At 37.7% G+C, this 25,630-nt stretch overlaps 1 protein-coding gene across 2 annotated transcripts in view; it reads left to right on the top strand.

The window, feature by feature from the left end:
• The window catches only part of MLLT3 (MLLT3 super elongation complex subunit), a 253,615-nt gene that overhangs the window by 123,519 nt on the left and 104,466 nt on the right, over positions 1-25,630 (top strand). For both annotated transcript variants that reach the window (XM_070589688.1, XM_008531961.2), the window contains exon 3: positions 15,977-16,059. In XM_070589688.1, coding sequence (XP_070445789.1) covers positions 15,977-16,059 — 83 coding nt within the window. The remainder of the gene's footprint in view (positions 1-15,976; positions 16,060-25,630) is intronic.

The raw sequence follows: 25,630 nt of genomic DNA, 5'->3' as shown, positions 1-25,630 counted from the left end.
TTAGACAGAAAAGGAAATTTTAGGGGATGATTGTACACAATCCTTTGGTCTGTCAAAAATAATGATGTTTTAGAAAGCGATGTAATTTGTGGGATAAAGGAAATAACTTCACCCAGTGGATGGAGGAAAAAACAGCTGTGTAACTGAAGCAATGAGAAAAAGTGATTCATGGAAAGAAAGAAGGTCTCTGCTTAGAGCAGGGTGAATGGGAGAGAATCTCTAGGCAGTGGCTTGCACACGGGAGCAGGTGTCAGAATCGTGTGGAAGGTTTGGGATAGCGCATCGCTGGGTCTACCCTGGAGCTTCCGATTCCGGAGGTCTGGGGTGGCGACTGAGAACGGGCATTTCTCACAAGTTTCCCAGGTGGTACTGGTATTGCTTATCCAGAGACCACTGCTCTGGTGTAGTTAAACTCACACAGTGAGTCTTAGCTAGGAATTTCTTCTTTTAAGTAGATATAGTGTTAGTGACACTTCAGAAAATGACTGAATTGCAGTTGAAGTTTGTTAGTGAGGGTGACTGACTCTTGATTGATGAGGGGAGGAGGATTGAATTGTAATTAAATTGCTGAACTAATATGAGTAAGGAAACAATATGGGTTAGAACTTGATATATTTCTAAATTTGGTTTACTTGGTATTTGTATTACAGCTTACAGCTTTTGAAAGTTTTTTTTCTTTTAACCAGAACTGTTGCATTAAAAACATGCACGTGTGTACATATGTGGTTGACTTAAAACCATCCTGAAGTTTGTTCTATATAGAATGTTCAACTGTTGCTGCTAGAAACTTGGCATTTTCATTCATTTAATGTTGCAACCTGGGGATGGGGGAGGGCTTAGTTGAAATCCTTAATTGGGATTAAAATGCCTGGGTAGAAAATACCTGGGGCCGGCTTAGTGGCATAGCGGTTAAGTTCACATGTTCCGCTTTGGCAGCTCAGGGTTCGCTGGTTCGGATCCCAAACACAGACCTATGCACCAGTTATCAAGCCATACTGTGGCAGGCACCTCACAGATAGAGTAGAGGAAGATGGGCATGGATGTTAGCTCAGGGCCAATTTTCCTCAGCAAAAAGAGGATTGGTGGTGGCTGTTAGCTCAGGGCTAATCTTCCTCAAAAAACGAAAACAAAAAACCTAACTATGATTTATTTGAGGATAAGTCCTTATTTTATTCATGCTTGTGTTCTTAGTCCTGATGTGTAATAAGTATGCAATGCTTGTGAAAGGAGTAAATGAATGGCCAGCAACACACTTGTTGGAAATAATTAGGCAGTGGTGGTGGTGGTGGAAACCATCTCAGAAGATTAACCCACCCCAGGAAATCCATTGATGACTTGAAAAATTTGCATGTTAGCTTATTAATATAGTTTCTGTTATCTCAATAAATTTAAGGCAAATAAAAATCCTAATAGAGTTAAATAATATTGGAGTTTTTAGTCTCAAAACAAATCTCTAGAAACATATTTTGATAGCCGTAATACATTATCTAAATGAAACTAGGATTAAAGCCATGCAGAGAGAACAAAAGCATTAAACTAAAATATGAAGTCCAAGTTAACCATATTTGTAAAGGAATTAAGGAACTTCCAAATTTATATTATTAATTTCATCTTAATAGTTTAGCAGAATCACGCTATCCTAACTTTAATATATTTTTTAAGGTCTTCATTTTCCTTGCTGTATTGGTGGTGAGGGCGTAATATCCACATCCTACTAGAGTCCTCTACCCATAAAATGGTGGGAGATGTTCTTAGGGCCGAGACTAAGTTTTAATATTTCTAACACCCAACACTTGGTTAGTCAGAAATTTTGGCTAATAGCACCTTCTCTTTGACCCCATTTAGTGGAAGTATGCATAACTGTTGACAAAATTGTCATGTGTTGAGACTAATGTTTGGAGGGAATTTTGCTTTTACAAAATAGTTTTTTCATAACATACCTAAAATATTACATTGGATCTGCACAGTGATGCTTCTTATTATTTTTTGGATAGAAGGATCTGAGGTAGAAAGAAGTCATATAACTTGCCTAAAGTTACTTACTCTAGGTAAGAAATGTTAGAGCCAGGTGGAGAACACAGATTTGCGGGCTCTACCTCTGGTTTCTCTGTAAAACTCAACTAATTCAATACCAATGTATTGTGTCTTTTTTCATAGGAAATCGTATATAGTGGAAGGTACACCCAAGTGGGAGACCTTGATTTCTTTTCTCCTTGACTTTGCAAATGTTTCAAATTCCAGAAACCTTGCTCTTCTCTTAATTTCTCTTGACTGCATTCAGCATCACTGTTTTAAACATTTTTCTTTTATTATACAAGAAAGAATTTTTGTTTTTGTAGAAAAATGGGAAGATACAAATAAGCAAAAAGAAAAAAATACTTTTCATCCAAGCATCCAGCATAGAGTGCTTGGCAGAGAAGCCATTAATAAATACCTATTGATTGAATGCCAGGAATTAGCTCCCTGACCTCTGGGTAAATTGCTTAAGTTGTCATATTCCATCTGTAAAAGGGGTGGCTGGCAGGGCTCTTGCACTACTTATTTCCTTACGTTATAGATTTATGTGACATCAGTGATCTTTCAGGGACTTGGTGAAAGGTGTTAAATAAATCATACCTTTATGATGATCTCTAAGGAAGAAATTATTTGAAATTTGCTGTCTTTAAATATCTTACTCCTATTTGTCATAAGGAGGAAAGAAAATGACTTATTTGCAATGTATGATATGTGTTTATTTGGGGAGTAGGTGAGTGTGAGGGCAAAGGCATTTATTTATAAATAAATCATCATTATAAAATATTAAAAACTTCTTCCTGTGATATTTCAAGTTCTGTTGTTTAATTTACACCCTCCCTGATCCCAAACTACAGTCAGATGGATTTAGAGTTTATCTACCAGCATTTCTTCATGACAATAGAATAACAGGGAAAAGGAATTGTTAGAGTAGGAAAAGCTTATTGGATTTCTTGGAGGTCTTTCTGTTTGATTGTATTTACTCCATGGGTGTGATATGGAGATGTGTGTATTCACATGATTTACTTAGTTCATTAGGTGATATCAGCATCATTATCCAAAAATGTGACTATTTGGAAGAGAAACTAAATTAGATAGTGGGTTTTCAACATAGGATATGGCAGCACACAAGAAGAACACTTTTCATAAAATACAAATGTACCTGTTGTCCCATGATAAATTTAAATGATCCAGGTTTTTTTCCAGATGGGATTACAATGCCTCCAAAATATTTACTAGCATGATAAGCAACTTTTCTTTCTCCTGTTGTTTTAGCACTATTTTATACTTCTCAGACTTTCTTATAGCTGAATTTGTATTTCCATTCCGTAGGCTCTGCGTCCACGTGGGGAGAAATACGTGCATGCATTTTCTTAAGCCCTCTGTTAGAATGGCTTGGGACTGACTCAGCTGACCCAATGGCTGGACATTCAAGTCAACAGACAAAAAAGCACTCTGGAAACATAAATTTCTGGCTTAGTCTTTGGAAACTTTCTTTTCTTTTTATATAAATGAATTGGGCTATAAGAGAATTCTGCAAAAAATTAACTGAAAAGCTCTTAACAAAATTCATATTTCTATTAATTTTTTTGATATTTAATAGTTCTAGAGTGAACTTTTAAAGTATGATATAATCAGACTTTAATATGTAATTTTGCACTTAAGGTCCGATAGTTTTATAATAGGAGTGGGTCGTTGCAAAGGTTATTTTGGGACTTAGCTTGCCTTCCTTCAGTTTTATAATTTATCTTTTGAAACTGACTCAGTGAAAGTTATTATGATCACAACTTAAGAGGAGGAATTTTTCTTCTGATTTGCACTGAATGGGCGAACATTAGCTAGCTCTTCAAGTTAGGGTCTTAATTATTCTCTGCTTTGACCTTTGCCTGTAACATTTGGTTTGAGTTGTGTTCTTCTCTTTGACTTTAAGATTCAACCACTGGCAGGAGCCTTATTTAATCTTTCTATTGAGCTGTTTCATCTCCTTGAATAGGATATAAACCTATTCATCAACCTATCTTTCATACAGGCATGCTGTTCTGGAATACTATTAAGATTGAGTGCGTTGTGGCAGGGTGCATTCTATTTAAAAAGCAATGTAATATGTTTCAATGTGATTAAGAACAAGAGTGTTACAAGTGCAATATATAGTAAAATCATAACACTCAAGGGCTTTTTACAGAATGTGCTAGGCTTAATGTGCAAACAGTTGATTTAATTTTTTACTTTAGCTTTTTAAAAGCATGATGTTTCTCATAAATGGTGCCAGTATGTTCTGATGTTTCATTCCTTAATACTTGACTTGATATGCTACTATAACTAAATTATATCAGGTTCCTGAGAAATCAAATTTCTGGTTTGATTTATACATGTAAAACAGGCTCTTACTTGGCAGATTAATCTGACTTCACAATCAGAATGGAAACAAGAAAATGAAAATCTAATTCATAGATTTTTTTTCTTGTTGTTATAGGGCAGCCTCTATTAAAGAAATTCAGTATACATTTATTTACTAGTCTAAAAAAATAAAATTCTCTTCTAATAAAGGGAAGCCTTTACCAAGAAACAATAAAAAATAATTAAAGTTTGATTTTGAGTCTTTGTTCTTGTTGTTCTTTTGTTTCTTTTGTCCCAATTTCCTGATTGTGTTAGGGCAGAGATGGTATTTCGCTAATAGATGTTTTATGCTGAATCGAAGATACTAAAAGCAAAATGCATTTGCCTTCAAGTTAGAAGAGAAGTAGCACATATGCCTCGTCTTTGGAAGAATAGAATTTTAGATCTAGAAGCTGCCTCTGAAGTGGAAGCTGGCTCCTTATGCGACAGAGAAGGTCTGGAGTGCACGGTTAAAGGGACTCTGCAAAGGTCAGATGGCGAATTTGTGGTAGAAATGGAACCAGAACCATGTCTCTTGAGTCCTTGCTAATTTTTCTTTTCCTGCGCCACAGGTCTCAAATTCAGATGACATTGCTGCTTTCTACTCCTTTGTTTTATTGCAGTGTTTCAGGATTAGTGCTTCGTAAGACATATACATATTAGACATAACCTTGGAAACTTTATTTACTGCCTTTCACAGCATGTGCTACCTTGGGCTTTCTGACTTTGAAGGTTGGCTGACAGTGTGGACCGACTGCTGGTACTTTTAGTGGTGGATTGAACCGGACGAATTCCAAAGCGAGGAATATTTTCTTTTTCCGTATATCCTTGTCAAGAATCTATAAGGCCCAAAATAAAACCAGATCTAAGAATGTTTAGTTAAACTGTAAATATGTATATTTAAATCTGTTCTTTGAAGGGTTTTGGGGAAAGTCCAAAATAAGTTCCTAATGTTTATGGTTTGTATTCTACTACTGTTAGATAACTGGATGTTTTCTAGTTTCTAGAAAATGTTCTAAAGCTTGATGGGAATTATGTCATTTATGCCTTCAACATGGATGATCTCTTAAAGCTTAAAGGAGCTGTGTGTTGTACCTAATAGCTATGGCTCCATTTCATGACTGAGAGAACAGAGCGTATTATGTGAGTGTCCATGGTGGGACCTGAACCAAGGGGTTCCTCTCGAAAGCTCTGGCCCTTGACCGCTAAGCTCTTCTGCTTCCACGTTACACGTAATTTCCTCTGCCGCAAAATGCCGCCTATTGCTAACCTGAAGTTTTCAACTGACCTTTGGTTTAAGTGAGCAAAACACTTTTAGAGTTCTTACAATAAGTTTCAGCAGTGTACTTGAGAATTCTCATGTTTATATTTGGGATCCAGTAGTAACTTCTGGTAACCTTCACCTTCTTTTTCCTCCTCTTTCTTCATATTCACTCTCAATTTTCCACACTTTCCACTTTCCTCGGTTTATTTGGAGCAGTGGTCAATGTGCCTTGTGCATTGTTGGATACCTTCATTTCTATTCTCACGAGTAAGTGATTCTCGATGAATTCCCAAGTAAGATTAAAGCTGCTCATCGTTGGCTCCTAAATTCTTTATCAATATCCTGTTTTTTACCTTCCTCTTAGAAAACTGATTTCCTTCATATCTCAAGATTGAAAAGAACCGTGAAGAAATACCTAATTCAGTTACCCGTCCAGTGGAATGTTTCTCGCATTCTCCAACTTGTACTATAATGTTCTCTTCCTAAGGTTTTTCTCAAATCATTACTACTCATTAAATATTTTTTCTTCCTCCTTTTGGCAATATCATACCTGCTTTCTTTAAACTAAAATTAAACCCAGTGGCTGACTCTGCTTCTCCCTGGTTTGTTCCCTAAGCTTTTCAGTTTGTGCGTTCCCATCTATACTATTAATAGTTTTTGTGTTCGTTCTCATTTTGCTTTCATTTATATTTGTACTGTTTCCCTTTACTAAGTAATTCCTGGAATTCAGAGACCATGATGACCATGCATTTAGCACTGCATTTGATGATTTGACCTACAAAGAATAAAGGCTGTTCTTTGTCCTGTTACTATCTATCTCTATTTAGCCCAAAGACGTGGGAGAGCTGCAAAACTGAGGAATCGATGTAGCTCACTTTCTTTATGTCAGGATAGGCAGGAAACAGTAGATCACTACTGTGTTTAATAGGAGCAAGCAAAAAATCATACTCTATAAAAGGTTTACTTTAGTGATATAGGTAAATTTTTATAATGTAGGGTTTTTTTGAGAAATATGAGCCCTGAGCTAACATCTGCTGCCAATCCTCCTCTTTTTTTTGCTGAGGAAGACTGGCCCTGAGCTAACGTCCATGCCCATCTTCCTCTACGTTAGCTGTAGGATGCCTTCCACAGCATAGCTTGACAAGCGATGTGTGGGTCTGCACCCGGGATCTGAACTGGTGAACTCCGGGCCACCAAAGTGGAACGTTTGAACTTTAACTGCTGCGCCACTGGGCCGGCCCCTTTATAATGTACTTTTGAACAGTGGTTTCAGATTTTATTTTAGCAGTGGCTTACTTCCCGCCCCCCCTCCCCCCACACATAATCTTAAGGGACCCTAATACTGTATCTAAAATTCAGGATTGGTTCTTAGACTATTTAAATTTTCATTGTTTGGGGCAAAAATGCCCTATTGCTTTTGTAAAAGCAATACACGCTACAGTACACCACTAACACACACTGCAGGAGTGTAGGGTTTCCTGGAACACAGTTTGAAAACCTTTGCTTTAGAAGGGTGGAGATATAGGATCTTCCCTGGTTTGTTTGAGAAGATTGGAAGATTGTCAGGCTAAACAGGAACCACATTCCTGTATACACAATGTGTAAACAGTTGCCATCATGTTACTGTCACCCTCATTCTGTCTTCATTTGTAATAACTAATGGAGCTTAAATCAATTAGATGCTTAGGATAGTCTGTCTTTGTGCCAAATGCTAAACAGAAAAACAAAGTAGAGTCCAAAAGATACTGAAAAGAAATCTTGTTCTTAACCCTTCCTCTAAAGTTAGAATAGTTCTACTTCCTTCCCTGGAAGCATTTGTTTTTCCTACTGAAAAGGGGATAAAGCAAAAATGAATTGAGAAGAGAAAAATTGGATCATTGACTTTTTTTTGCATCATTATTTTTCAGTGTTTCTGTGAAGTTAGGTTGTGGTGATCTCTTAGGCTGTTGTATTTTTTTATAGTGGGAAATGTCTTAACTTCGATTTATTATGTTTGATTATCTTATAACACATTGCCACTTCTGTCACCCGAATACAGTTGATAGCTCTCTTGTGTATAACACCATTTCATCATCCTCTGCACTGAATACTTAAAGGGCAAGTATTAAAAATGGAATTGCGTGCTATGTAAGAAAAGATGGATGTAACACATTTAAAAGTGGCTCTTATACACTGCGTACTTAATAAAGAAAAAAATTTATTCCAGTTGAAAAAAGTCTCTTTAATATGAATCTATGTGTTTGAGAAAATTGTGACTGTATTCTAATATTTTGAATGTCATCACTCTCGTGCTCTTCTTTTCTCTTGTGAACCAGGTAATTTTTTTCCTTGCAGCACTATTTCCCTCCCCTTGAATAGATAGCTTGTCACTTGTGATCTTTCTTTTTCTCAAACCATACTTAAAATGCACAGTTTTTTTTTTTTTATAGTTGGTGTTTCTTAGTCCAGACGCTTCCTTCTGTACTGTGTTTAGGAACTCTGAAATTTCAAGGCACAGCCTTTTTTCAAAAAAATGTCTGTCATTTAAGATTAGGTTATACAGTTCCCAAGAATTATATCTATCTTCTTCATGAAGAATCATAATGAAGCCTTTTAAAGGAGATGTATTGCTTTCTTGGGAGTTTGTAGCATTGAGAGAATTTCAGATTTGAGAAATGAGCTTGTGAAATCATAATAGCCAAACCTGTGTGGGTGTTAAATGGTGAATTCAGGATGGAAGAGAAGTTCGGGAGGGAATGTTCACAAAGGAGGAAGTGGCCTTTACCTCCAGGTGAGGGACTGAGCAGCCTGGAGGCGATTGTAAGGACAGGCTGTCTTTAGGTTGTTGACACATCCGCCTCTGTAAGCAGCATAAATAGCATTTTTTTTTTCCTGCCTGGCCAACGCATACCCTGCTCCTTTCTTTCTCTCAGATCTCAGCTTAAATGTCACCTCCTCAGAGTGGAAATACTAATCTTAAAGAAAACGGAGCTCCCCATTCTCCTCACATCAGCCTGCTTTATTTTCGCGTTGGCACTATTATTCTACTGTTTTATACTCACTGTACCAATTACCGCTCAATACTTTCTTTCTCAATATCTCCTTGTGTGCGCATTCTCTTTCTTCTCTCCTCCTCCCTCCTCCGCCTCCCATCAGTGGATGTAAGTTTAATAAGCGCAGGGCCCCTGTCAGTTGTGTTGATTGCTCTATCTCCATTCTCTGGAATAGAATCTGCACTTAGACAGCGATGTCTCTGGCTAGACTGTCGCCTGCTTGAGAGCAGGACTCCACCTAATCTTTGTGGCCTTATGATTAGATAGTGCCTGTTAGGTTGAATTAATTAGGCTAGTATTATTGAGAAAAATAAATTAATATTAATGAGGAAATAGGATAATTTTATAAATGATGACATTAAATTTCTTTTGTCCTCTCTAAATAAAAAGCAGCCCCAGTCTTATTGGTAGCTGGGCCAAGTGTAAAATTTGGGGTGACACTTTGATGCCGGAGGGCTGTCCCAAGGGTTGTTTACTTCTGCTACATCCAGAAATCAGGAGGTGATTATTGTAGGAAGTGGGCCCTTTAGTGGCTCTTAATGTATTTGAATAAATGATAAAAAGCTGCAAAAAGGAGAACTATGTGGTGTGGGTTTTTTTTTTTTTTTTTTTTTTGGTGAAGAAGATCGGCCCTGAGCTGACATCTCTTGCCAATCTTCCTCTTTTTGCTTGAGTAAGATTGTCCCTGAGCTAACATCTGTGCCAATCTTCCTCTATTTTAGATATGGGATACTGCCACAGCATGGCTTGACAAGTGGTATGTAGGTCCATGTTTGGGATCTGAACTTGTGAACCCTGGGCCACCTAAACAGAGCACTTGAACTTAACCACTATGCCACCAGGCTGGCCCCAGAGAACTGTGTTTTTGATGACCATATTTTTGATGATGTAGTAGTTTGCACTGAAATGAAGATGCTCCTGCCAAATATTGGGAGGGTCTTAGTTGTTTCCCTAGAAGATTATTTTCCATGTAGCTAATGTTGCTTTTCTGGGTGGACTTTCTGAAATATATTTTTCCTAAGGTTTAACTTTAAAGAAAATGATGGTCACCCTTAAGATCGAAATCTCAAGATTTTTCCATTTGAATAATTCTCAAGAAAAAAATTAGGTCTTGTCTCTACTAGGCCAATTATTTGAAGCAATGCTATATATTAAGTTATATTGAGGGAACTTGGGGCAAGTTGGTGGAAGTACTATCAATTTTAGTGAGCGACATAAGCTTCAGGATTTATATTTAATATTTCCTAACAATTCATGATGTTATCTAGTTTGGGGCAATTTCTGTATTTTGTTGGCTCATTTGTTTTAGGTTCCTTGAAGAGCTGATTGTGAAGGTGGTCTTATTTTAATATCATGGTTATATTCCCTCAAGATGAAGTGTATTGATTTAACTTCAGCTAGATGGGCTCTGCTAACTCTAATGACGTAACTCTTCAGAAAGCTAAAAATGTGCATATATTAAAAAAGAATATCCTCTTTTTTTTTTTTTTAACCTCAGGAGAGAGAGGCTAGAGATATTCTGAGTCTATAAGTAAAGATGCCAAGTTACTAACAAATGAAGTCATTTTTATGTATCATCATCAAGACTTTTTCAATATGGCCAATTTGGAATCTTGAACTCTTATTTCAAATCTAGGAATTTTCTGTAGCATTTCAAAATTAATGATCCTTCTTTTATGTGTGTAATCGATTTTTAGCCACCTGAACTTTCTGAGTGTGTATAGTATGAGGTTCTCTATACAAGTATAAGCTTTATCCATATTATCTGTTTTTCCTTCATCATTTCTAGTGTTTCTGCTTATGCTGTTTGACTTTCCTAATGCCTTTACTCCTACTTTCTGCTTGCCATCCAGGCCTTTCCTCTCAGCTGCCAGGCTTTGTCCATCTCTTCCTTTGAAGCTCATACTAAAGTTATGTTTCATTAATTCAACTCAATTTTGTAGATGGTGGGCTAGGTTCAGACAGGAGACACAGCCTTAGCCCTTGGAAAGCACAGAATTAAATTGAGATGAGCGTGGGGCTTGATAGTATCGGTATATTAGGATGAGCTAATATGATGCGATGAGAAAAAAGGTTGGACCCGGAAGAGGGAAACTGCCATTTTTGTTTTGGAGTTTTGGCGGAAGGCTCTCCAGAGGAGAGGCTGTTTGAGTTGGTCCTTGAGTGGTGAATTCCGAGGAGTAGACAGGTGTTCCCCATCTGCCCAGTTAGCTAACTGTATCTAGTTTGTTTCTTTAAAACTTTATGAAAGCTAATTGTTCAGTTCTCTTATGTGGTCACAGTTCTTTATTGCATAGGAAGCAGCTAACTTTTTAGAATTGCGCTTGAATTAAAAAAAAAATAACCAGGTAAAAACAACTCAACAATACAACTCAAAAGTTGCCCAATGTTACCTTTAATCCTTTTTCAAGGAAATGAGGAAGTGACACAAAGGGGGAAAACATTTTTTGTTGTTTAGAAATATTTGTTTTGAAATGGGCTGAATAGAAGCAATGGCGGAATCATTTTGTGTGTGTGTGTGTGTGTGTGTGTGTGCGCGCGCGCGCTTATAAAAACAAAAACAAACCCCAACTGTTGATTTTTGTTCTTTTCATAATGTCACAAGTGTAAGCCTCGGCCATGTTCAGTGGCAGTGTGGTGCTCAGACGACTGGATGTTAGCCTTAGACTTCCAAACACTACACAGAACAGCTGGGGGCAGAGACATGGGCCATGCAGCACCCTGTCTCACTACTCTTGGGGGCTCTGACGTGGTGCAACTAAAGCAGGAAGGGGAGGGGTCCAAGATGCTCAAGTTGGAAGGGACATTTGGCCCAAAGCAGTGGTAATAACCAATCTCCATCTAGAGAGAGTTTGATGTGCTTCCTTCCTGAAGGGCTCTGCACAGTAAATAAAGTAAAACCAGTAATTATCAATGGGCAACTGGGCTATGTCCTTAATGAGGGTATTCAGATGGGCATAAATCAGAGTGTCTAAGCAAACAGGCTGGAGAGGGGCTCTGGAGAGGAATCTTCCAGCTGTTTTCCTAAGGATTAGGGAAACAATGGTTCCTAATGATATTCTTTAAAGCTTAAATGAGGGTCTTATGGATCTGGAAGACTTTCTTTTTTTTTTTTTTGGTGCTAAAAAATGGGATCTTTTGATTAATTGATTAAATTTATTTATTGTATATGTATATGTAATTTATTATGTAAGCACAAATTCATTTATTCATCTGAGGAGCATTTATTTCTCTGTAGCAAGCATAGCTCTTTTTCAAATCTTTTTCTGCTAAAGGAAGAATATTTAAAATCTCAGGTAATAAGCAAGGATTTGACTTATTCCAGGTTAACCAAGTCATGACCTTTTTTCCTTTTCATATATTTTTCTTCCTTGTGTACATCTTTTGCTCAACTTAAAAATTAAGTAGATTAATGGTCAATGTGTATAGTTAGCATCATACTGTATATTATGTATATGGCTCTATATCGTGCCTGTTATTTTGAAAAGCTATTTTAGGAACAAAAGCACATTTACTCATTATTTAAAAAAACTTTGGTCTCTTCCTCTAAGGCATGAATTTTGGGTATTGTGTGCTGATGGACTTTCATGATACGTGTGATTAATTGGACAGAGAGAGTTTTGAAAATGTCTCCTTGGTACAGCCTTGGAGTACGTGGGTAGTCGTGTGGAAGGAGAGGAGATGGGAGATGTTATTTATGGCTATATAATGTTAGTTTCAAAATGACCTTAGAGATCTTGTGACCCATAGGTTAACTCAATTTCTTAAAATTTGGTGCTGTCAGAATTAGAACCAGTTGCACGTTGGGTACTCAGCTTTTGAGAGACGACTCCTCTGTGGCCATACTTTCTATCACCATACCAATTTTTAAAAGTTTATGTTGATTGTAGGGAGTTTGGAGAAGAGTTTGGCTAACGTCAACTCATCGCTACTCCTAGAAAGCAGCTTCTTTAGCAGTGGTAAATTAGTGAACGGTAGCATGAATCTTGAAAAAATTCAATTCAACAAATATGTATTGAGCACCTCTTATTTGGCTCAATGTTCGTGCTCAGAGTTACAGATATGAATAATGATGGGGTTGCTGACCTCAAGGGGCTCAGTCTAGTATAGGAGTCTGAGAGGTAAATGGATGTTATCCGCCAGCCTGATAAAGTGCACCAGCCTGATAAGAGCAACAAGAGAAGCTTGGAAGAGGGACAAGGGAGACGTTCTGAAAGAGCTAACATGTGGGCTGGATTTTAATAGGAACAAGAGCTTCCAGTGATTTCTACTGAGTTAATATGCATAGTTTAAAGAATAAATATTAATCCTCCCATTTTATTGTCACCTAAAAAACTTTGATGGCTTTTGAAAGATGAATATCCCTTCAATAACTTCTGAAACGTGGCCTTTTCTTACCTAGATCTTAAGGATTATCTGATTCTCGAATGACTGAGAGGAAGAATGAGTTGGAGAGTTTAGGATGCTTACATCTTATAAAGGTGACACAGTGGTCAGTGATCATAGAAAAGGGATTCTTAATGAAGTGTCGCTGAGTGACGGAAGGTGGTCCCAAATGTGGTTCTACTAGTTTAAAAATAATTGCTTTATGTCTGATGTACTATGCCTACTGGCTAAAATGTTTTAGTTTCTAACTCCTGTTTCTTTTTAAGAACTAGATTAGAAACTCATGTTGAAGATTCTGGTTATAAGATGCTCAAGTAAATAAACAAACTACTTCCCCTAATTTGACTTTCTTCAGATTAGAACTATAAATTTGTATTTGCATTGCTGCTCATTTTCTGGGATGTTTATTATGTAGAAAAAATTCCTCTTGTTTGCTTCTAATTAAGAACTCAGGGTGCTCTATAGACATTATTCATGGTTATTAATGACAGTATTGCATTTAAAAATAATTGAAGTATGAGTTGACAAATAGTTTTTTATAAAACCAGACTTCTATGGAATTGATCCATAACAGGTTATTTCCTTTGGAGGGTGGAAAAAAAATCTAAGACCTTCAACTATAAGATGTGCTCACTAACAGCTGTTTCCTATAATAGGAGCAATTTGCATGCAGAATAGAGAAAATGAATTATACAAAAGGGTGTACAGAGGAAAAGCTATAACTTCTCTGGCATGTACGACATCTCACAGAATAAACTTCTTTCAAATGACATTGGCATGATTAATCCCAAACAACCTGGACACTGAAGCTGCTGTTCTGAAAAGGGGCTCTATAGCCTGCAAATGTCATGGGTGTAATACTAGCTGGTCTTCCAGCTGGGCTGGGGTTGGGGGTGCTCAGGTATTTAGTGGCATACCCCTCAGTGTTCAGGGTATTTGAATATTCATGACAGCTTAGCGGGTGGTTTGTGGATGCGGGACTGAAGCCACTCTGAGTCCTTTTGCTGTTTCATTTTTTATTAGAGAAACTTGTAAGGTTAGGTGAGCGTCCTCATTCCTGATTTTCTTCTTCTGATGTCAGTTTGGGGTAATTTTTCTAAGGTGGGCTAAAGGAGACTGCCAGGTGTTAAAATCCTGTCTTCGGTATGCCTCTTTGTAACCATATTTGTACTCGTGGAATATCTAACCAATTTTCATGGATATCATCATCGTCTGTAATAAAAATGCCTCACACTTATATTTCCCCACATATATAGTTTCCTTGCTTTTTTGACAGCCGTGCTTACAGATGTGTAGATGATGTTCTCTCTTGTAAAGGGGAAGGAAATGGAAGCTGTCTAGAGAATCCTTACTCCAGGGTCACGGAGCAGGGTTTTCTAATCCAAAGGCAGGGCTCTTGACTTGCTGCCTCTTTTCTTTTTTCATCCTGAAAGGTTACATGATGACTGGATATTTTACGGGTTAGATTTTTCTGCCTCACTCAGTCACTTATTGAGACCTTATATGGGCCAGGACCTGTGCTGTGTCTCTCCCATACCTCATCCTGTTTGATCCTCACACCGTCCAGAAGAGGAACCCGAGGTTCAGAGAAGTGGAGTAACCTTCCAGAGGTAGCCTGGCTTGTCTGAGGTGGAGCCCAGATTGGCACCCAAGTGTGCTGGATGTTGTAGCCTGAGCCCTTGTCTTGACACTGTATGTTCCTGAGGTAAATGCTTCTATCCTTGAGGAATGAAAGGAAATTACAGATGAGATTCCTGAGTATATGGTAATGAGGAACTCTTTTCATCTGAGTGTTTCAGACAGTTAATGCTTTGGGAAGATCAAAGGAGAAGAGTTGATAGTACTTCGTGGTCTGGAAAGGCCTTGGGAAGAAACTGGGATTTGAACTAGCAGAAGACACTAAGATTAGCATGAAGGTGTGATGGAAGGAATACCAGAAGGACAGGGTACGGGGGGAAGTGCTGGGCATATTTGGGGGTGGTTGATGCAGTTGAATCAAGCACAGAAGGTTTGGTGGATGACAAAAGGAGGAAGGCTGAAATGGTATGCTGGAGCCTGCTGCAGAGGACTGGGCCACCAGGCTGTGTGACCTTGGTGTTCAGCATGTACATTTTTCCTTCTTTGTGATACTACCGAATGCAATCTAGACTAAAATAATTTCAGGTGACTTGTGACTGATTTTGGTTTAATGGAAATTTTAGTAGGAGGAAATCATATTTTCTTCTTAGGGTGTCTCTCGTTTCCCAAGAGCTTGCCTAGTAGTCTTCCTTCATAAGAAACACAAAGGGCTTATTGTTTCTTACGTATTTTTATGATGTGAATCGATTTTAAGTGTATGTATACCAATATTTCAATAAGCATTCTTTTTCTGGGGGAGCTGGGGGAGAGTGAGTCTTAATGGGCACCCATAATGTTGGGGGACTCTGGGTTTGGGATTTTCTAAGGATGGTCCTGCTACTTTTTGGCACAGAAATCAAGGCATCTCAGAGAAGCAAGGAATTTAGGGGTGGAGAGATTTACATCAAAGACTAGACATGGATAGTACTTTTGTTAGGGAACTTAGAGTCATTTGTCATGAGGGGCTGTGCTCCGTTCCCCTAAAGCTTTAGGGCAGAGTGTAACAACTGAAGCCAAGTCATTAATGATCACGGTTGTCTGTGATGAGCTAATAACCCCTTCAAGATTTGAATAGATAACTTACATATTTGCTTTACTTAGGAAAATTATAGATTTTGGAGTAGCTCTAAAGAGTAGACCAGAGACTCAGAAGGGGGCTTGGCAAGGAGCTGTGAAAATTAAGGATGATCTAGAAGGCAGAATGGGATTTTCTTTTTTTTTAAAAAAAGAAGAATGTCTTTTTGTCTCTTATTCTCATCTCACCTATTTTCTTTTTTTAATGTTGCAGTGTGCAAAGATCCACCTTACAAAGTAGAAGAATCTGGGTATGCTGGTTTCATTTTGCCAATTGAGGTTTATTTTAAAAACAAGGTATGTAATCTTTATCCATTAATCTTTCAGTACAAGATCCTCCATTAACCAAATGATGTTTAAAATAATTTTGATTCATAAGCACTTCTCTCATTAGATGATTTTAAAATAAAAGCTAAATTTGTCTTCTAAGAAATTTGGCTATTGTTATCTTTAATTATGAAGGAAGTAGCTAGAAAAAGATAATTTCAATTGTATGAAGTCATATTATAAGAAATTCATTAAATGTTCCTTTTAAGGGAAGAGTGATTACCACTTTGACAAAGAAGATTAATATATGTTTGTAAAATAGAAAAGAGAAATTGTGGCTTTTTAGTGAAATGCTCGTTTTCTCATTTTCGTATTTCTAGAATTTTGAGACTTGCAAAGAATATTCTCTCATTTATCTTTAGCTGATACACACATATATAACATGTATATACAGTTATATCAACTTTAGATATTATATATTTTACTGGATTTACAAGTTTTCAGCAGTCCATGTGTGGCAAAACACATAAACTGCATAATATTGGACAAATTGCTCAACCTTTGGGGCTCACTTTCCTTATTTATAAAATGGAGATAGGAGAAGAGTATCTGCTTCATACGGTGGGCAGGAGAATTAGAGAAAATGAATCTGTATAGAGTATTTAGAAAAATGCCTCATATATAAGGAAGCACTTAATAAGTGCTAGCTGTTATTTTTAATCACACTGTTTCTTACTTTTATTCCAAAGTAATGATAATTGCTACTTTGGAATAAAAAGTGAGATAATTCACCTTTTTCTTTTGTAAGGAACTGAACGAATAGAATGTTCTGTTATCCAAGCCAGTGCTCCATAAAGTGTGGTCCTTGGACCAGCAGCATCAGCAGCACCCAAGAGCAGATTAGACATGAGCTGCTCAGGCTCCATCCCAAATCTACTGAATCAGAGTCACTGGGGGTGGGGCCTAGGAATCTGCATATTGACTAGCCTTCCAGGTGATTCTGATGCACAGCAAAGTTGGAGAACCCCTGAAGAACCCCTGAGCAGACACTCTTTCATGTTCAGTGTCCTTCCATTGGCACAATGTCCCACTGGCTTTTTCCAGTGTGTAGAAGACCCAGCCTTCAATTCAGCAAAAATCTCTTTTCATTTAAGAGAGAATTCACTTTTAATTAAGCTGTAGTCAAACCCTCCTGTAAAGTAGGAATGTGTGGATGAAAGGGATAGAGTTTGGGGCTGGCCCCGTGGCCGAGTGGTTAAGTTCGCGCGCTCCGCTGCAGGCGGCCCAGTGTTTCGTTGGTTCGAATCCTGGGCGCGGACATGGCACTGCTCATCAGACCACGCTGAGGCAGCGTCCCACATACCACAACTAGGAGAATCCACAACGAAGAATATACAACTATGTACCGGGGGGTGCTGGGGAGAAAAAGGAAATAATAAAATCTTTAAAAAAAAAAAAAAAAAGAAAGGGATAGAGTTTATTTTCTATATTTCTTTTTTGTCTCTGAACTTGTTTCATGCACCATATTCCTGCTGCATCACCTGCCTTCAAACCTGCTACCCCCATTAATTGGTTTTTTTCAATATTTGTATTTTGGGAGCATATTTGGCATAACCTGTTTCTGTGGAGTTAAATATTTGAGTGCTTACTTTGTCCTTGGCAGTCTGCTGGGCCCTTTACATATGTTATTTCATTTAGTAGAGTTATAAGAACTTTTGAGAAGTTAGTACTGGTATTCCTATTTTACAGGAAAGGAAACTGAGTCATGGAAATGTCGAATGGCTTGTCTAAGGCCACACACAGTTGGAAAGTGTTAAAACCAGATGCTTGATCTTAGATGTTTCTCTTGATTTGCTATTCTTTTAACTTCTATTTCTTCAGAAACAGTAACTTTTTGCTAGAATAATGATTAGCTTTCTCACTAGTAATACCACAGAATTGGTCACATGTTTTTCATCAGATCAGAATTTGTTGAAATGCATTAATGTCTGCTCATGTGATATGCTTTTACATTGATGTATTGATTTGTTTTTTTCTCATTTCAAGCTAAATTTCCCTTAAGAAACTAGTTTTTAGCTTGCTTTTAAAAAAAATTTAATTCATTTATTTTTTAAAATTAAATTAAAAATTAAAATTAAAGAAATTTAATTCTTCATTTTTAAAATTTGATTAAAAGATATAATTCATATACTTACAATGTGAGATACAATTTACATACTATAAAATTCACCCTTTTAAAAAGTGTACAACTAGTGGGTTTTAGTATATTGTGCAACCATCACCACTATTTAATTCTAGGATATTTTCATCATTCTATAAAGAAACCTTGTACCCATTAGCAATCACTCCTTATTCCTTCCTCCCCTGACTCCTCACAACCCTTAATCTCCTTCCTTTCTCTATATAATTTCCTATTCTGGCCGTTTCATGTAAATGGAATATACGATACGTGGCCTTGTGTGTCTGACTGGCTTCTTTCACTTAGTATGTTTTCAAGGTTCATCCGTGTTCTAGGATGTATCAATACTTATTCTTTTCTATAGCTAAATTATATTCCATTGTATAAATACACTACATTTTGTTTATTCATTCATAAGTTGACGGACATTTGTCTTGTTTTCACCTTTGGCTACTGGGAATAATGCTGCTGTGAACGTTCGTATACAAGTTTTTGTGTAGACATATGTTTTCAGATCTCTTGAGTCTATACCTAGATGGAGTTGTTGGCTCATAACTATGTTTAACTTTTTGAAGAACTGCCAAATTGTTTTCCAAAATGACTGTGCTATTTTACATTCCCACCAGTCATGTATGAAGGTTCCAGTTTCTCCACATCCTGGCCAACACTTGTTATTTTCCATTTTGCTTTTTTTTTTTTATTACAGTCATCATAGTGTGTGTGAGGTGGTATCTCATCTTGGTTTTTTCTTTTTTAAAGATTGGCACCTGAGCTAACAACTGTTGCCAGTCTTCCTTTTTTTTTTTCTTTCTGTTTTTTCTCCCCAAGTCCCCCCAGTATATAGTTGTATATTATAGTTGTAGGTCCTTCTAGTTGTGGTATGTGGGATGCCACCTCAGCGTGGCCTGATGAGGGTGCCATGTCCGCACCCAGGATCTGAACCAGCAAAACCCTGGGCCGCCGAAGCGGAGCGCGTGAACTTAACCACTCAGCCATGGGGCCGGCCCCTCATCTTGGTTTTGATTTGCATTTGCCCGATGACTTGTGATGTTGAAAATATTTTCATGTGCTTATTGTCCACCTGTTTATTTTCTTTTGACAAATGACTATTCAGACTCTTTGCCCAGTTTTGATGTATCAATTTTTAATTTAAGTGGTTGTGTTTATTGGAAGGAAGTCAGAACCTGTATCCTTACCCATCCCCCTTTTCAATATCACAAAAGTTGAATTAATGGAGATCACAGATGCTTTTCTTCCCTTTGTCACACTCCCCATTTCCAGTGCTTATTTCATCTAGACATTGGACTGCCCCATAGGATGAGTCTAGGCTTTCAAGCTAGAAAAAGGTCTTGTCCCAAAAGAAATTAGAGGATTGACAGTTACGATCTCTTGTGAGAAGCTTCTCTCCTTCTTTGTCGTTACCTTTTCTGGTCATTTTTACAAGTTCTCAGTTGCATAGAGAAATTTTCTGAGTTTCCCAATTTCCTTCCTTACAGAAATGACTAGAATCTCCCCATACATCAGATTTAAAAAGAAAAAATGAAGGATGAAGAGGCAGCAAGCAGTGTGTGTGTGTGTGTGTGTGTGTGTGTGTGTGTGTGTTTCACACACATACACAAATTCAGTCTTGGCACTTTGGGTAGTCATTCTTATGACTGAAAGACGTTATTTATTCACTTTGTGAGGAATTTTAGTTTCTTAAAATATGAAGGAAGAAAGAGGCTTTTGAGATGTAGAGCAGTTATTCCTTTGGGGCCATGATAAAATAGTCACGGGGCTGAACACGGTTAAGTAGATTTTCTGTTTAGTATCCAGATTATCCTATTTCTCTTTTCTAATTTTAGGTTTTCTTTAGATTTTATACTTAATGATTGCTGTTTTCACAGGTGGACAATGAGACATATATATTTCAGTGTTTATAACATGAAAAAGTTTGTTGTTAATGCCGTTGAGTTGATTCTGACTCCTAGCGGCCCTGCGTAGAGCACAGCAGAACCCTGCCTGGTCTTTTTGCACCATCCTCTCATCTTCTGGTGCTATTTCAGACCATGTTCCGCTGCTATTCACAGGGTTTTCATGGCCAGTTTTTTTGGAAGTGTGTGGCTAGGTCCTTCTTCCTAGTCTGTCTTAGTCTGGAAGCTTCACTGCAACCTGTCTACCACGGGTGACCCTGCTGGTGTTTTAAATACCAGTGGCATAGCTTTCACTACCACTACAACATGCAGCCCCCACAGTAGGACAACTGACAGATGGGTGGTGTGGTTCCCTGACTGGGAAACAAACCCTGGCCACAGTGGTGAGAGTGCTGTGTCTTAACCACTAGACTACCAGGCCACCACTGAGAAAGTAGGATAAAGTAGGATACACCTAACTGGGCCTATGTAAAGAAGTGGATAGTGACTGGTGGGTTAATAATAAATAGAACGCTATTGAACAGTTAAGGTAGCAACATGGATGTTTCAAGACCAAAAACAATGATGACTTAAAAATCACAGAAGTATATGTATATGGTTATGATATCATTTGTATATATTTTTATAAACCGCTGAAGCCAGGAATAAATGATGTTACGGAAAGACACATATATAGTACAAGAGCATGAGTTGAAATGTTGGCACAGGAACTAAAGGGTATTGGTTACTCAGGGAGGAGGGCTGGAGAAGTTTATATTTATAAAATTTTATTTCTTTAAAAAAAAAAAGGTAGGGGGCTCACCCCCTGGCCGAGTGGTTAAGTTCCTGCACTCCACTTTGGTGGCCCAGGGTTTCACAGGTTCAGATCCTGGTCACGGACATGGCACTGCTCATCAGGCCATGCTGAGGCGGCATTCCACATGCGACAACTAGAAGGACCCACAGCTGAAATATACAACTATGTACTGGGGGGCTTTGGGGAGAAAAAGGAAAAATAAAATCTTTAAAAAAAAAAGAGGTAAACACAGTGCAAGTGTTAAGATCTGTTTAATCTCAGTGGAAAGTAGATGGATGTAGTATTTTAAGTACTTTTCTATATTTTATTAATTTTTTAATTAAAAAAATTATTGCTTTGCCATGTCTTTTAATTTATCTTCTTAGAGTGTCTTAGAAACCAGAATTTTACTATATTCCAATGTGGATCTCCAAGCTGGATATATTTCTTCTTTCTTTTTTACTGAAATGATCCATGGATAAAAATTTAATAGATTAGACTGCTGCTCCAGAATGTGCATTTCATTTCTTTTGAGTATTTATCATTTTATTCATCTTTGGAGTTTTTTAAACTCTGTCTTGAAGAATGAACATCCTTTACAATGATGGTTTATGAAAAAGTATCGTTCAGAGTTTTCATAGGAGATGAGAGACAGCATCAAAGACTTCCGTGTGATCTTGGAAGAGTTCCTCTGCTACATATAAGGATTTCACCCTGTCCTTGGTTCCATCTCTATCCTTGTGCTTTTCCTGCTTCCAAGAAGCTTGTCTTCAGTTTTGCTCATTTATTTGACAGGTCCGTGTCAAGAGGAGTGGTGGAGTGTCAGTGCTTCTTTTGAGTTCATGTATGTTTATTCTGTATCTATGAGAATCGTGTGTTTCAAAAACTCTAAACCAATAGGCACACTGAAACATAATCGCCTGTAGTGCGTTAGCTGTGAAAGAATCCCGTGCCCCTCTCTTTCATTCTGTCCTCAGAGAAAGTACATGAGTAAAACTCAAGGACTGAAGCAGAATGAGAGGGGTAATTTGATGTTGCCAAAAATAGATTTCCACCGCCAGGAAGTGTATTAGCTTTACATGTAGAATAAATACCATACTTTCTTGTTGGACCCTTGAGAAGAATTGTTTCTGAGGAGCATAGATTGACAAAATGTTGATAATCTGTCCTCTAAGAAAGATATTCAGTTGGCTAGAATACAAGTTTATGGGTCCTTACGCAAAAAAAAAATCTTTAAAAGAAAATTACATTCAGAATTCATAGAAAGATAGTCATTTTTTGTGGTCCTTACCCTTAGTTTTATTGAAAAGTGATTTTTTTTGTTTTAAACTCTGTGGACTATAAAGTGATGCTGTTACTACTGCATTCTTTTTCTGCCAGTAATTAGTCATATTCACCAATATGTTACTCTCTTTTTTTTTTTTTTTAAAGATTTTATTTTTTCCTTTTTCTCCCCAAAGCCCCCCGGTACATAGTCGTGCACTCTTCGTTGTGGGTTCCTCTAGTTGTGGCATGTGGGACGCTGCCTCAGCGTGGTCTGATGAGCAGTGCCATGTCTGCGCCCAGGACCCGAACCGACGAAACACTGGGCCGCCCGCAGCGGAGCGCGCGAACTCAACCACTCGGCCACGGGGCCAGCCCCTATATTCACCAATATGTTACTCTCTTTTTAAAAGTATGCGGGAGTAGACTCTTAGTAAAAGTGTATGGAATAAAACTAAGGAGTTTTATTCCCTTGACTCCGTTTAACCATTCTTAACTATTTAGTATATAGCCTTTCTAAATTTTCCCCCATGCATTTGCATAGATAAACTGTGTGTCAATGTAGAGATTGGGGGGGGCATAATATATCAATCTTTAATATTTTTCTGTGACTTGCCTTTAATTCATTTAGCAATATAGCTTTCCAAGTCAGTATTTTTAAACATCTGAATGGTATTCCATGGTAATGTTATACTCACATGCAGATCATTCCTATTTTTTTGCTATTTTAAACAACGCTACCGTAAACATTTTATAATATATATATATATATATATATGTCTTTGTACACATATTTGAATATTTCTATGGAAGAGATTCTTGCAAGCAGAATTACTGGGTCAGGGCATCATTTGCATTAATTATGTTGATAGATAACTGCCAAAATGTCTTCCTAAAAGGCTTTACCAATTTACACTCCCAATTACAAGCATACCTCAGTTTTATTCTGCTTTGCAGATATTGCATTTTTTACAAATTGAAGGTTTATGGCAACCCTATGTTAAGCAAGTCTGTTGGTACCATTTCTTCAACAGTATTTCTCACTTCATGTGTCTGTGTCACCTTTTGGTAACTTGCGCAGTATTTCAAACTTTATTATTATATTTGTCATGGTGGTCTGTGATCAGTGATCTTTGATGTTACCATTGTAATTGTTTTGGGGCTCAAGAACCATGTTCATATAAGATAGCAAACTTAATCGATAAATGTTGTATATGTTCTGACTGTTCCACTGACTGGCTGTTTCTCCCTCTCTGGCTATTTCTCTCTTCTTTCCATCTCTTCTGGCCTCCCTGGTCTCTGAGACACAACAATAGTGAAATTAGGCCACTTAATAACCCTACACTGGCCTCTGAGTCTTCAAGTGAAAGGAAGAATTGCATGTCTCTCACTTTAAAGAGAGAAAAGCTAGAAATGGTTAAGCTTAGTGAGGAAGGCATGTTGAAAGCCAAGATAGGCCAAAAGATAGGCCTCTTGCACCAAACAGTTAGCCAAGTTGTGAATGCAAAGGAAAACTTCTTGAAGGACATTAAAAGTGCTACTCCAGTGAACACACAAGTGATAAGAAAATGAAACAGTCTTATTACTGATATGGGTAAGTTTTAGTGGTCTAGATAGAAGATCAAACCACCCACAATATTCCCTTAAGCCAAAGCCTGCTCCAGAGCCACGCCCTAACTCTCTTCAATTCTATGAAGGCTGAGAGAGCTGAGGAAGCTGCAGAAGAAAAGTTTGAGCCAACAGAGGCTGGTTCATGAGTTTTAAGGACAGAAGCCATCTCCATAACATAAAAGTGCAAGGTGAAGCAGCAAGTGTTGATGTGGAAGTTGCAGCAAATTATCCAGAAGATCTAGCTAAGATAATTGATGAAGGTGACTGCACTAAACAACAGAGTTTCAATGTAGATGAAACAATTTTATATTGGAAGAAGGACTTTCATAGCTAGAAGCGAGAAGTCACTACCCGACTTCAAATCTTCAAAGGACAGGCCAACTCTCTTGTTAGGGGCTAATGCAACTGGTGACTTTAAGTTGAAGCCAATGCTCATTCACCATTCCAAAAATCCCAGGGCCCTTGAGAATTATGCTAAATCCACTCTGCCTGTGCTCTATAAATGGAACACCAAAGCCTGGATGAAGGCACATCTCTTTGCAACGTGGTTTGCTAAATATTTTAAGCCCACTGTTGAGACATACTGCTCAGGAAAAAAAGATTCCTGTCAAAATATTGCTGCTCGTTGACAACGTACCTGGTCACTCAAGAGCTCTGAGGGAGATGTACAACAAGATTAATGTTGTTTTCATGCCCATGGATCAAGGAGTAATTTTGACTTTCAAGTCTTATTACTTAAGAAATACGTTTTGTAAGGCTTAAGCTGCCATAGTTGGCCATTCCTCTGATGGATCTGGGCGAAGTCAACTGAAAACCTAGAAGTTTTCAAAAAATTGAAAACCATTCTAAATACCATTAAGATTTTCCATGATTCACGGGAAGAGTTCAAAATTATCTACATTAATAGGAGTTTGGAAGAAGTTGATTCCAACCCTCATGGATGACTTTGAGGAGTTAAAGATTTCAGGGGAGGAAGTAACTGCAAAGGTGGTGGAACAAGCAAGAGAACTAGAATTAAAAGTGGAGCCTGAAGATGTGACTGAGTTGCGGCAATCTCACGATAAAGCTTTAACAGATGAGGAGTTGCTTCCTATGGATGAGCAAAGAGAATGGTTTCTTGAGATGGAATCTACTCCTGATGAAGATGCTGTGAAGCTCAAAGAAATGACAACACAGGATTTAGAGTATTACATAAACTTAGTTGATAAAGCCGCTAGCGGCAGGGTTCGAGAGGAGTGACTTCGATTTTGAAAGAGGTTCTGCTGTGGGTAAAATGTTATCAAACAGCATCACATACTACAGAGAAATTGTTTGTGAAAGGAAGAGTCAATCGATGCAGCAGACTTCATTGTCTTATTTTAAGAAATTGCCACCCCACCCTTCAGCAACTACCACGCTGATCAGTCAGCAGCCATCAACATTAAGGCAAGACCCTCCACCAGCAAAAAGATTACGACTTACTGAAGGTTCAGAAGATAGCAATTTTTTTTAGCAATAAAGTATTTTTAATTGAAGTACGTACATTTTTTAGACTTAATGCTATTGCGCCCTTAATAGACTACAGTATAGTGTAAACATAACTTTCTATGCACTGGGAAACTAAAAAAATTTATGTGACTTGCTTTATTGCGATATTCACTTTGTTGCTTTGGTCTGGAACTGAACCTGTAGCATCTCCCAGGTGTGCCTGTATAAGGCAGGAAACAGCCCTTCTTGTGTTTTTAGTTAATTATAACGTCATATTGACTGTTTTACAGTTTAGAGGAAAGGAAGGTAAGTAAAAAATGATCATAGTTCAATGTGATAATTACATTAATAAAGGGATGCTATAAGAGGGATGTCTAATTCAGAGTGGATTAG

Source organism: Equus przewalskii, chromosome 22 (assembly GCF_037783145.1).
Source record: "Equus przewalskii isolate Varuska chromosome 22, EquPr2, whole genome shotgun sequence".
Taxonomy (NCBI): domain Eukaryota; kingdom Metazoa; phylum Chordata; class Mammalia; order Perissodactyla; family Equidae; genus Equus; species Equus przewalskii.
This window is presented reverse-complemented; position numbering and strand designations above follow the sequence as displayed.